At 36.4% G+C, this 11,185-nt stretch overlaps 1 protein-coding gene and 1 long non-coding RNA gene across 3 annotated transcripts; both read left to right on the top strand.

Moving 5' to 3' along the window:
• The first annotated feature begins 3,204 nt into the window (after positions 1 to 3,204).
• Positions 3,205 to 4,807, top strand: LOC128317245 (uncharacterized). Its single transcript, XM_053228421.1, has 5 exons — positions 3,205 to 3,720; positions 3,965 to 4,102; positions 4,193 to 4,319; positions 4,555 to 4,671; positions 4,773 to 4,807. Exons 1-5 carry the CDS (start codon positions 3,205 to 3,207, stop codon positions 4,805 to 4,807), a joined length of 933 nt encoding a protein of 310 aa, XP_053084396.1.
• A 1,171-nt stretch (positions 4,808 to 5,978) lies between these two features.
• On the top strand, positions 5,979 to 8,954 carry LOC128317102 (uncharacterized). Of its 2 annotated transcripts, XR_008300593.1 has the most exons (7): positions 5,979 to 6,431; positions 6,936 to 7,004; positions 7,328 to 7,465; positions 7,610 to 7,666; positions 7,890 to 8,111; positions 8,289 to 8,375; positions 8,596 to 8,954. It is a non-coding gene; the product is annotated as an uncharacterized LOC128317102 (long non-coding RNA). The 2 variants fall into 2 exon arrangements; XR_008300592.1 differs by having other exon boundaries at positions 7,328 to 7,666.
• The last annotated feature ends 2,231 nt before the right edge of the window (positions 8,955 to 11,185 follow it).

Raw genomic sequence — 11,185 nt, 5'->3', positions numbered from 1 at the left:
GGCTGCAGTTTTCCCTCACAATGAGCGTTCACTTCAGACCACGTTAAGCCACTGAGGAGGATCGCAGCAAAACACACTGAAGAGGATTGCAGCGTTTCTACTGAAGACAAAACTGTTACTGACTTTTTTGACAACACGAGAGAGATAACCAAGCTAATGGATATCTTTGTGGATGCCACTGAGAAGGCCACCAGCCAGAATCTGAGTGAGTAAATGTACTAAATGAACAAAGAACCAAATTGAAAAGGACCAAGTTGGGTAACTGTTGATATTTATTAATGTTAAAACGCCAGTTTAAGAAGCTCAGCACTTATAAACATCTCCGCTTAACACGTCATAGTGCTCCATATATACTGCTCGTTTACTGCTTTTTAACATGTTAAGGTGGTAAAAGTCAAATTCTATAATTATTTTAATGAAAAAAAAAATGCTCGTTTCAGGAGAAAAGATGAGCCAGAGGACATGCGCCAAGGCTGAAGCTGAGGCTAGGGAACTGATGGGCAGGTTCCTCAAGGATATTGAAGCAAATGACAAAGAACTGAGTGCGTAAAGAACTGATATGGAAAACTGACAATATTATTGAGATGAATGCTGAAGATACTGAACACAAAATCTGAAGATGAACCCTTAACATTCTTATTACAGTAGAAAGGATCCGCACTAAGGCCGTTAGGGTACTGATGGGAATTTTCCTCTGCGATACTGAGACAAATGACACCTCCATGAGTAAGTTACTATTGTAGGGAGAATGATAGGAGGAATAACAATAATGAGAAGGAAAGTCAATAATATGAAAATAATATTTTAAAACAGAGTTCCTGAAAGAGGTGGATGCTTTAGCAGAGGAAGAGGATGAAGCCATCAGTCAGGTCTTGGAGGAGGAAGAGGGAACAATCGACCTGCCACTGGGTGAACAAAAAATATAATCTCAGAATAATTTCTGACAAAATGTGAAAACCCTCATATTGTTTCTGTGGTAATTAACACAGGTAGCTCATATTAATAAAAATAATACTGCATGTGTACTACCCCTATATTCTTAACAAGATGCTAAAATGTTGGAAATAATCTTTAAAACTAAAGTTCAGACATTTTAAATTTTCACTACCACTGATATATCCCTTTAACTATAAAATAAATTTCACACAATCCCTCCAAACAACTACTCAAACAAACAAACAAATAAAAGCTGAGACTGCAGTATGGTTAATGGATGTTAAACTGGATGAGACTATAAGTGATTTTTAAAACATTATGAGTGAATTTGTAATTATGAAAATTAAATACAAGTGGCAATAATAATATTATATAATATTATGATTGTGATATTATACATCATTTTCAAATGATGTAGTAAACGGCAATAAGACAGAGAAGACTGTTGAAAACAGCGGGAATGGAAAGGAGAAAAAGAAATGGACCAGGAGAGGGACACGAGGCAAAGGAAGGAAGATAAATTACAAAAAGTTCCAGGCCAACAAAGAAGGTATTATTATTATTAATATCATATCATGATGGCAGTAATGTAACTGGAGAATATTGCTGATATTAAATTAAATGAGGAATTGAAATGAAACATTTTATTTGCCTCAATTAATACAATCTAAACATTATATCTAGTTTTAATTATGAATAATGTGATTTTTTTTTCAGAAGGAGATAAGGCTGAAGCTGAGGCTAAAGCTGACGCTGAAGCTGAACTTGTAACTGATGCTCACACTGATGCTGAAGTTGAGGCTGAAATTGAAGCTGAAGCTGAACCTGAGGATGAAGCTGAGGCAAAAGCTGACGCTGAAACTGAATCTGAAGCTGAAGCTAAAACTGAACCTGAGGCTGAAGCTGAGGCTAAAACTGAACCTGAAGCTGAAGCTGAGGCTAAAACTGAACCTGAAGCTGAAGCTGAGGCTAAAACTGAATCTGAGGCTGAAGCTGAGGCTAAAACTGAACCTGAAGCTGAACCTGAGGCTGAAGCCGTTGCTGAAGAAAGAAAGCCAGAAGACACAGAAACAGAGAACAGCACATCTCTGGGTGAGTAGGAGCAATCACTCACACTAATATACCACTTTAAGTAAGATAAATTTCACACAATCCCTTCAAACATCAACTACTCAAAGAAATAGGTAAGTAAACAAACAAACAAAAAAATACAAATAAGTAAAACAATCACTGCATTCATCCTTCACTGATAAGTATTATTAATAACCACTGAACTTCAATATTAGCATTATTTAAGACTGACATTATTCATTTATTATTTCCTAAAGATGGAGCAAAAGGCAACAATGCAGACCAGCCAGCCGAAAGCATCAGGAAAGGAAACGAGAAAAAGAAATGGACCAGGAGAGGAACACGAGGCAGAGGGAGAAAAATCAATTACGAAAAATTACAGACCAACAAAGCAGGTATTAATATTAATATCATGTCATGATGTCAGTAATGTACCTTAAGAATTGCTGATATTAAATGAAATGAGGAATTGAAGTTATACCCTTTATCTGCCCCAATTAATACAATCTAAACATTATATCAAGTTTTAATTGTGAATCCTGTGACTTTTTTTCAGAAGAAGATAAGGCTGAAGCTGTTGCTGAAGCAGAGACTAAAGTTGAGGCTGAAGTAGATGCTAAAGATGAGGTTGAAGCTGAGGCTGACCCTGAAGAAAGAAAGCCAGAAGGTGCTGAAACAGAGAACAGCACATTCCTGGGTGAGTAGAAACAATCACTGACACTGATGTAATAATAATAATAATAATAATAATGATAATAATAATAATAATAATAATAATTATTATTATTATTATTATTATTATTATTATTACTATTATAATAGTGACATTATACATTATTTTTCAATGATGCAGTAAACGGCAATAAGACGGAGAAGACTGTTGAAAACAGTGAGAATGGAAATGATAAAAAGAAAAGGACCAGGCGAGGGACACGAGGAAAAGGAAGGAAGATAAATTACAAAAAGTTCCAGGCCAACAAAGAAGGTATTATTATTATTAATATCATATCATGATGTCAGTAATGTAACTGAAGAACTGCTGATATTAAATTAAATTAGGAATTGAAGTGAAACATTTTATCTCATTTAATACAATCTATACATTTTATCAAGTTATAATTGTGAATCCTGTGACTTTTTTTTCAGAAGGAGATAAGGCTGAAGCTGAGGCTGAAGCTGTTTTTGAAGCGGAACCTGATGCTGAAGCTCACACTGATGCTGAAGTTGAGGCTGAAGCTAACATTGATGCTGAAGTTGAGGCTAAAACTGAACATGAGGCTGACGCTGAAACTGGGGATGAAGCTCACATTGATGCTGAAGTTGAGGCTCAAGCTGAAACTGAACATGAGACTGAAGCTGAGGCTAAAACTGAACATGAGGCTGAAGTTGAGGCTGACACTGAAGCTGAAACTGAGACTGAAGCCGAGTCTAAAACTGAACCTGAGGCTGAACCTGACACTGAGGATGAAGCTCACATTGATGCTGAAGTTGAGGCTCAAGCTGAAACTGAACATGAGGCTGAAGCTGAGGCTAAAACTGAACATGAGGCTGAAGTTCAGGCTGACACTGAAACTGAACCTGAGACTGAAGCTGAGACTAAAACTGAACCTGAGGCTGAAGTTGAAGTTGACACTGAAGCAGAACCTGATGCTGAATGTGCTGCTGAAGAAAGAAAGACGGATGACGCTGAAACAGAGAACAGCACATCTCTGGGTGAGTACGATCAATCACTCACACTGATATACCTCTTTAACTGTCAAATAAATTTCATACAATCCCTTCAAACATCAACTACTCAAAGAAATGAGCAAGTAAACAAACTAATAAATACAAATAAGTAAAAAAAAAAAAAAACACTGCATTCACCCTTCACTGATAATAAGTATTATTAATAACCACTAAGCTTCAGTAATAGTATTGTTTAAGACTGACATTGTTCATTTATTACTTCCTAAAGATGGAGCAAATGGCAATGATGCAGACGAGCCTGCTGAAAGCATCAGGAAAGGAAATGAGAAAAAGAAAAGGACCAGGAGAGGGACACGAGGCAGAGGGAGAAAGATCAATTACAAAAAGGTCCAGGACAACAAAGCAGGTATTAATATTAATATCATGTCATGATGTCAGTAATGTAACTGCTGATATTAGTTCAATTCATGTGGTTTGCTGGTATTATTGCTGTTAGAAAATATTAACTTTTTCAAAAACAGGGATGCTGAAAGAGGTGGATGATGGAGCGGAGGCCGAAGCTATCGGTGACCTGATGAACATCCTCCTTGATGAGACAGAGGAATCTAATGGCCCATCTCTGGGTGAGTATAAAACTATAATCTAAGAATAATTTCAGACAAAATGCAAAAAATAACTGAAAAGAGCCTCATATTAAATTTGCCATGGCGATGAACACAGTTAATTCGTATTAATAACACATAATACTCCATATCTACTAACCCTATATTCTTAACAAGATGCTATAATGTTCAAAATATTTGAAAATTTTAACTAAAGTTAAAAAATGAAAAGTTTTAAATTAATTTTTTTTTACAGCAGGAGAAAGTGGGGAGATCACGATGAGTGCTGACGTTGAAGCTGAGGCTGAAGCCTTTAATGGTTTCCTCACCGTCCTCCTGGACGAGATAAGGGACAAGATCAACCTGCCTCTGGGTAAGTAAAGAAATTAACTTCCAATGAGGAAATAGCATTTGTATTACAAATAATAAATACCCTTTACACTGATAAAGTGCTCTACATGTTTGCACAACCAGAGTTAATCTGCAATAAAGAAGGGCTGCACCCATGAAGAGCTTTAAAGTAGGAAACCTAAATATTGCAATCTTAAATTACAATATTTAAAACAGGGATGCTGCAAGAGGTGGATGATGGGGCGGAGGCTGAAGCCATCAAGCAGCTCCTGAACGTCTTCCTGGATCAGGCAGGCGAAATGATTGACCTGCCTCTGGGTAAGTAAAGAAAATAAATTATAATATGCGAATAATATTTCAATTACAAATTTAAATACAATTCACGTTGACAAAGTGCTATGAGGATTTGCAAAAACAAATCATACAAGCTTACATTAAATTAAATGAACTGCGAGAAAATAAAGGAAACTAAAATGCTACAGAAGAAACATCAACAGGACATTTGACGTGTTGTTAGAGAGCTCTGATTTTGCTGTTAGAAAACTGACAATATTAACTTATTTAAAAACAGGGATGCTGAAAGAGGTGGATGATGGGGCGGAGGCTGAAGCCATCGACCAGCTCCAGAACGTCTTCCTGGATCAGGCAGGAAAAACTTCTGGCCAGTCTCTGGGTAAGTAAAGAAAATAAATTGTAATAAAATTATTTGACGTGCTGTGTTAGAGAGCTCTGATTTTGTTGTTTGAAAACTGAGAATTTTATCTTATTTAAAAATAGGGATGCTGAAGGAGTTGGATGATGGGGCGGAGGCTGAAGCCATCAACCAGCTCCAGAACGTCCTCCTGGATGAGACAGAAGAAAAGATCCACCTGCCTCTGGGTGAGTAAAGAACATAAATAATAATATGCCAAAAACATTTCAATTACAACGTTAAATAACATTCACACTGGCAAATTGATGTACAGATTTGCAAAAGCAAATCATACAAACATATTAAATCAAATGAAACGCAATAAAATAAAGGAAACTGAAATGCTGCAAAAGAAGTATTAAGAAAATTTAATGTGCTGTTAGAGAGCTCTGATTTTGCTTTTAGAAACTGAGAATAATAATTTCTTTAAAAACAGGGATGCTGAAAGAGGTGGATGATGGGGCGGAGGCTGAAGCCATCAACCAGCTCCAGAACGTCCTCCTGGATCAGCAAGGCGAATCTTCTGGCCAGTCTCTGGGTAAGTAAAGAAAATAAAGTATAATAAAATTATTTGATGTGCTGTGTTAGGGAGCTCTGATTTTGTTGTTAGAAACCTCACAATATTAACTTACTTTAAAACAGAGATGCTAAAGGAGGTGGATGATGGGGTGGAGACTGAAGCCATCAACCAGCTCCAGAACGTCTTCCTGGATCAGGCAGAGGAAACTTCTGGCCAGTCTCTGGGTGAGCAAAAAATATAATCTCAGACAAATTTCACACAAAATGCAAAACAATAACTGCAAAAAGCCTCACATTAATGTTGCCGTGGTGATGAATGCAATTAACTCGTATTAATAACACGTAATACTCCATGTCTACTGACCATATGTTCTTAACAAGATGCTATAATTCAAAATATTTGAACTTAAACTAGAGTTAGAAAATTGTAAGTTTGAAATGGATTTTTTTTACAGCAGGAGAAAGTGGGGAGATCGTGACGAGTGCCAACGCTGAAGCTGAGGCTGAAGTCTTTAATGGTTTCCTCACCGTCCTCCTGGAGGAGACAAGGGACAAGAACAACCTGCCTCTGGGTAAGTAAAGAAATTAACTTCCAATCAAGAAATAGCATTTGTATTCCACGTTTCAAGATAAATTGATAAAGTGCACTATAATAATGTAAGAAAACTTTTTTTTGTTATAACAGCTAAATAAAACCCCAACTGATATTGATGTTACAGGTCAATCAGCTCAGCAACAGATTCCATTAATACTGGACTTAATGCATAGTTCTCCATATCTACTACTCATATATCACTTCTTAAGCACTGAATCCCTAAACAGAAACACTGTAAAAGATTGTTGTATTTAATAGGCTTTTGTAAATTAAATGAATTTTGAGTTCCTGTGGCATTAAATAACTCATAGATATTTACCGGGATGAAGCGGTTATTAATATTAAGATCATCTCATTATGTTAGTAATGTACCTGGAGAACTGCTGATATTAAATTAAAATAAATTAAGAATTGAAGTGAAACACCAGCCTCATTTAATAGAATCTAAAGTTTTCATTGTGAATAATGTGACTTTTTTCAGAAGAAGTTGAGGCTGAAGCTCAAGAAAGAAATCCAGAAGAGGCTGAAACAGAGAATAGCACATCTCTGGGTGAGTAGGAGCAAGCACTCACACTGATATACCTCTTTAACTGTAAAATAAATTTCACACAATACCTCCAAAAATAACCTACTCAGATAAACACACAAACAAACAAAGAAATAAGTAGGTAAGTTAATTAAATTCTTACATTTTTAATTAATTAATTAATTAAAAGCTGAGGCTGCAGTACAGCTAGTGGAAGGTAAACTGGATGAAACTATACGTAATTTGTAAAAACATTTATAAGTGAAAATTGTAATTATGAAAATGCTCAATAAAGTAGCAAAAATAATATTATTTATGATTGTTACATTATACATTATTTCCTAAAGATCAAGTAAACGGCAATAATACAGACGGGCCTGTTGAAAACACTGGGAATGGAAACGAGAAAAAGAAAAGGACCAGGAGAGGGACACGAGGCAAAGGAAGAAAGATAAATTACAAAAAGTTCCAGGACAACAAAGCAGGTATTAATATTAATATCACGTCATTATGTCAGTAATGTAACTGAACAACTGCTGATATTAGCTCAGTTTGTGTTAAACGAAGAATCTAAACATTGTATCAAGTTTTATTGTTAATCATGTGACTTTTGTCAGGACGATCTGCAGCTGAGGCCATAGAAAGACCACCAGAAGATGCAGAAACAATGAACAGCACACCTCTGGGTGAGTAGGAGCAATCACTCACACTTACATACCTCTTTACATTTCACAGAATCCCTCCAATCCTCAAATACTCTGACAATAGGCGCATTATTCGAATGTGTTCAATAATATTTTGTCTGTTTATTGCAGCTGTAGTTCTTTTTACACTCCGAGCTTTTTGTTCCTGAAGTTTCAAGACTATAGTACACATCTGGATAGCTGTTCATGTTTATGTATGTCACAGCGGACAAACCCATGGTGAAGGCGGAAGAAGACTCTGAGCCTAAAGAGGAAATCCAACTCCCTGAGACGGAGACCATTAATGAGCAGCTTCTGAGTATGCCATGAAAATGAGCGTTCCATATTATGATGACGATAATATAGACAAATACTGACATTTTCACAATCAAAGCAGGAGAAGAGACACCAAAGATGGAGGAAGAAGCTGAGCTGGAAGGTACTCCCGGTAAATAAAGAACAAAGACATATAAATCACATGACTGAAAGCAGCTACAGCTTAACATCTACATAATTTAAAAAAATGCATAAGTGAAAATTGTAATTAAGCAAATATAAATGGAATAATAGTGGTAATAATAATAATATTAAGATTCTGACATGATTCTTACATTATTTCCTAAAGATGAAGTGAAGGCAAAGAAAAAGGTCAGGAGAGGAACACGAGGAAGAGGGAGAAAAATCAACTACAAGAAAGTTGAAGACAAAGAAGGTAATCATGAGAAATAAAAGCACAGACACAAGCAGCCAACAAGGACACACTATTCATAGTTAATATCCTTTATGTTAATCCATCCAAGAGTTCCACGCATTAATCGAATTAAACTCAGTATAAAATGTTACTATCTAAGTACTGTGGTTTGTGTCGCGTAACACCTGTTGAATTCTGGGAAACAAGCGTGCATAGTAATTTCTCTAATTCTGTCCCACAGCTGAACAGAATTTAGGGAGGAAAGAGCTGACCGACGCCAAAGCATTGAGAGACCAACATGAAAGACAGACACAAAGAAAGCCACAGACACAGTCACATGTCTGGACACACCGTGACAGAGCCTGCGAGTCAGGGTGGAGAGGACCTGCTCACTGGGACTGGAGAGGCAGGAGAATCCTAAGAAGATCAACTCAAGACACACCATCACATGCTGGAGCCTGATCTATTGAACAGCACACACACACACACACACACACACACACACACACACATATATACACACACACATATACACACACACAAAACCAATGCACACAAACACACATACACACAAAACCCAATGAACAAACAAACACACATACACACAAACACAAAACACCCCCGCCAAGCCCCCATCCTAACCTTAAGCCTAACCCTACCACCACCCCTATTCCCCAATCCAATTATTAAAATTATTTTTAAAAATGGACGCTTATGCCTTTGCTGGTTTTTGGCCCGGAGAAGAATATTACTTGATTGGAAAACAAGCAAACCACCATCAGTTTCACTCTGGCTTAGCGTGTGATGATGCTTTTGAAATTGGAGAAAATGAAATATTCACTTTAAGGATCTACTAAACATTTTTATTCAGTATGGAACCCCATGATTTCATATTTGTGAAAAGTGCATAACTCTCCCCCAATCTAAAATTATAAGTAGAATCAGAAGACCCATCTATATGGGCATGGATATCACAATCAGACAGAATGGGCTAACAATATTACATAATATATGGGCTGTAAACTGTAAACTGTTTAGTACTTAGTAGTGTAGCAGCAACAAGTATATCTGTAGCAGCAATAAGTATATCTGTACCAGCAATAAGTATATCTGGAGCAGTAGTAAGTTTATCTGTAGCAGCAATAAGTATATCTGGAGCAGCAGTAAGTATAGCATTCCAAAAATATAAAATGTCTGATGCAGCTTTGTAAAGTGTGGTGTGCAGTGGTATTGACAATTGACTTGATGTGTTCCATTATCTTTCTGTGTCCTATATGGTCATATAACACCGGTTACATCCCAAATCACTCCCTGTTGGAGACATGTAGTGTACTATTTATGGTGTAAAAGTCATTGTGTACATAGCAAGTGTATAGGGAACAGAAAACCGTTTGGGGTTCGGCCATTTTTTTATTATTTAATCAACATATTTAATAAAGTGTAAATATTCAAATAAAAATAACCACTTACCATCCTCTTATCTTCTGCAATATCAAACGCCAGTTAATTCCTATTCATCATCAGTTTATATACTTGTAAATTCTAAATTTATACACGCAAAGATTCTTTAGCTCTTTTCTTCACTGAACTACATTACCTATCAGCCTCAGCATGTCACATGACCATGTCACATGGCTCACTAAGCACTTACAGCTGTTATGTATTACCCCAATCAGCACCCCTACTGAAGTCCTGGTCTCTGTATGTGTCACTGTTGAGCTTTTGTTGTTGGCGTGTGTATGTGTTGTCGTTTGTGCTGTAGTATATAAAATGTAAATATGTGATAAAAAAGGACAGGAAAAGGTGGTGTAGGAGCAGTTTGTAGCAGGTTTTCTGACAGGAACACTGGAGTGAGTCCAGTGCCACAAGCTGGTGGATGTTGGACGCAGTGATAGAGCTGGCAGAGGACAACATGATAGCATATCCAGGAGCAGACAGCTCTCTCTCTCTCTCTCTCTCTCTCTCTCTCAGCCTCCTCTCATTCTGGCTCCTCAAAAACATTGAGTGTTCCCTCCTAAAGGTCTTGTATTCACTGACTATGCATTTAAAATTAGTCACTTAGGTGGCATGAAGGTAATGTGTTCTCTGTAGGAGGTGAAACCAGCTGAAATAATTCATGATGTAATTGATCTTGTCAAAACAAAATATAGGTACTATACTTTAATTATACAAATTTTTTGTAATCATTTCTTTTAGTCATTAATTGCAGTTTGCAAGGTATTTTCATGTACCAAATACATCACATATATAAATTTAGATTTGCATTTCAATTAAAATACAATTTGATCCATATACACAATTATCCAACGATGACACATTTTATTCATAGTTTGCCTTCTTGGCAGCTCTCTGGTAATGAAAAGCAGCTGGTGTGAATGATAAAATTAATATTTTACAACAATGTCACATGTTAAACAAATATACAAAAGGAATTTACAGTTATGCACTTTCACTTACATCATCAACCAAGAGGAAGCTTCTTCCAAGGCTGTATTACTTCTGCAAGTAAATATAAATTAAGTACCAGCCTCATTTCATTGTTAAAAACTTCATTTAAGACAAGCTCAAATCCAAAGAGTAAGTTATATAGTTTATGGGGAAAAGATATATTTTTGACAATATTAGGTAATACATCAGCAACAGTAAATTGCTGCTCCAGCTTGATCCAGACTTCACACCCTATCACACAAGTTCTCTGAACAACACTAGACTTCACTCAGATTGAGAGTTTTAATAGGTATGTCACAAAAAAATTGAGAGGCATTACTTTTTTTCCTGTATGCCCCAAAAATAGAAGGGGGTGGATCTAAAAAAAAAACAGATGTTATCAA

Source organism: Pangasianodon hypophthalmus, chromosome 2, assembly GCF_027358585.1.
Source record: "Pangasianodon hypophthalmus isolate fPanHyp1 chromosome 2, fPanHyp1.pri, whole genome shotgun sequence".
NCBI lineage: Eukaryota > Metazoa > Chordata > Actinopteri > Siluriformes > Pangasiidae > Pangasianodon > Pangasianodon hypophthalmus.
This window is presented reverse-complemented; position numbering and strand designations above follow the sequence as displayed.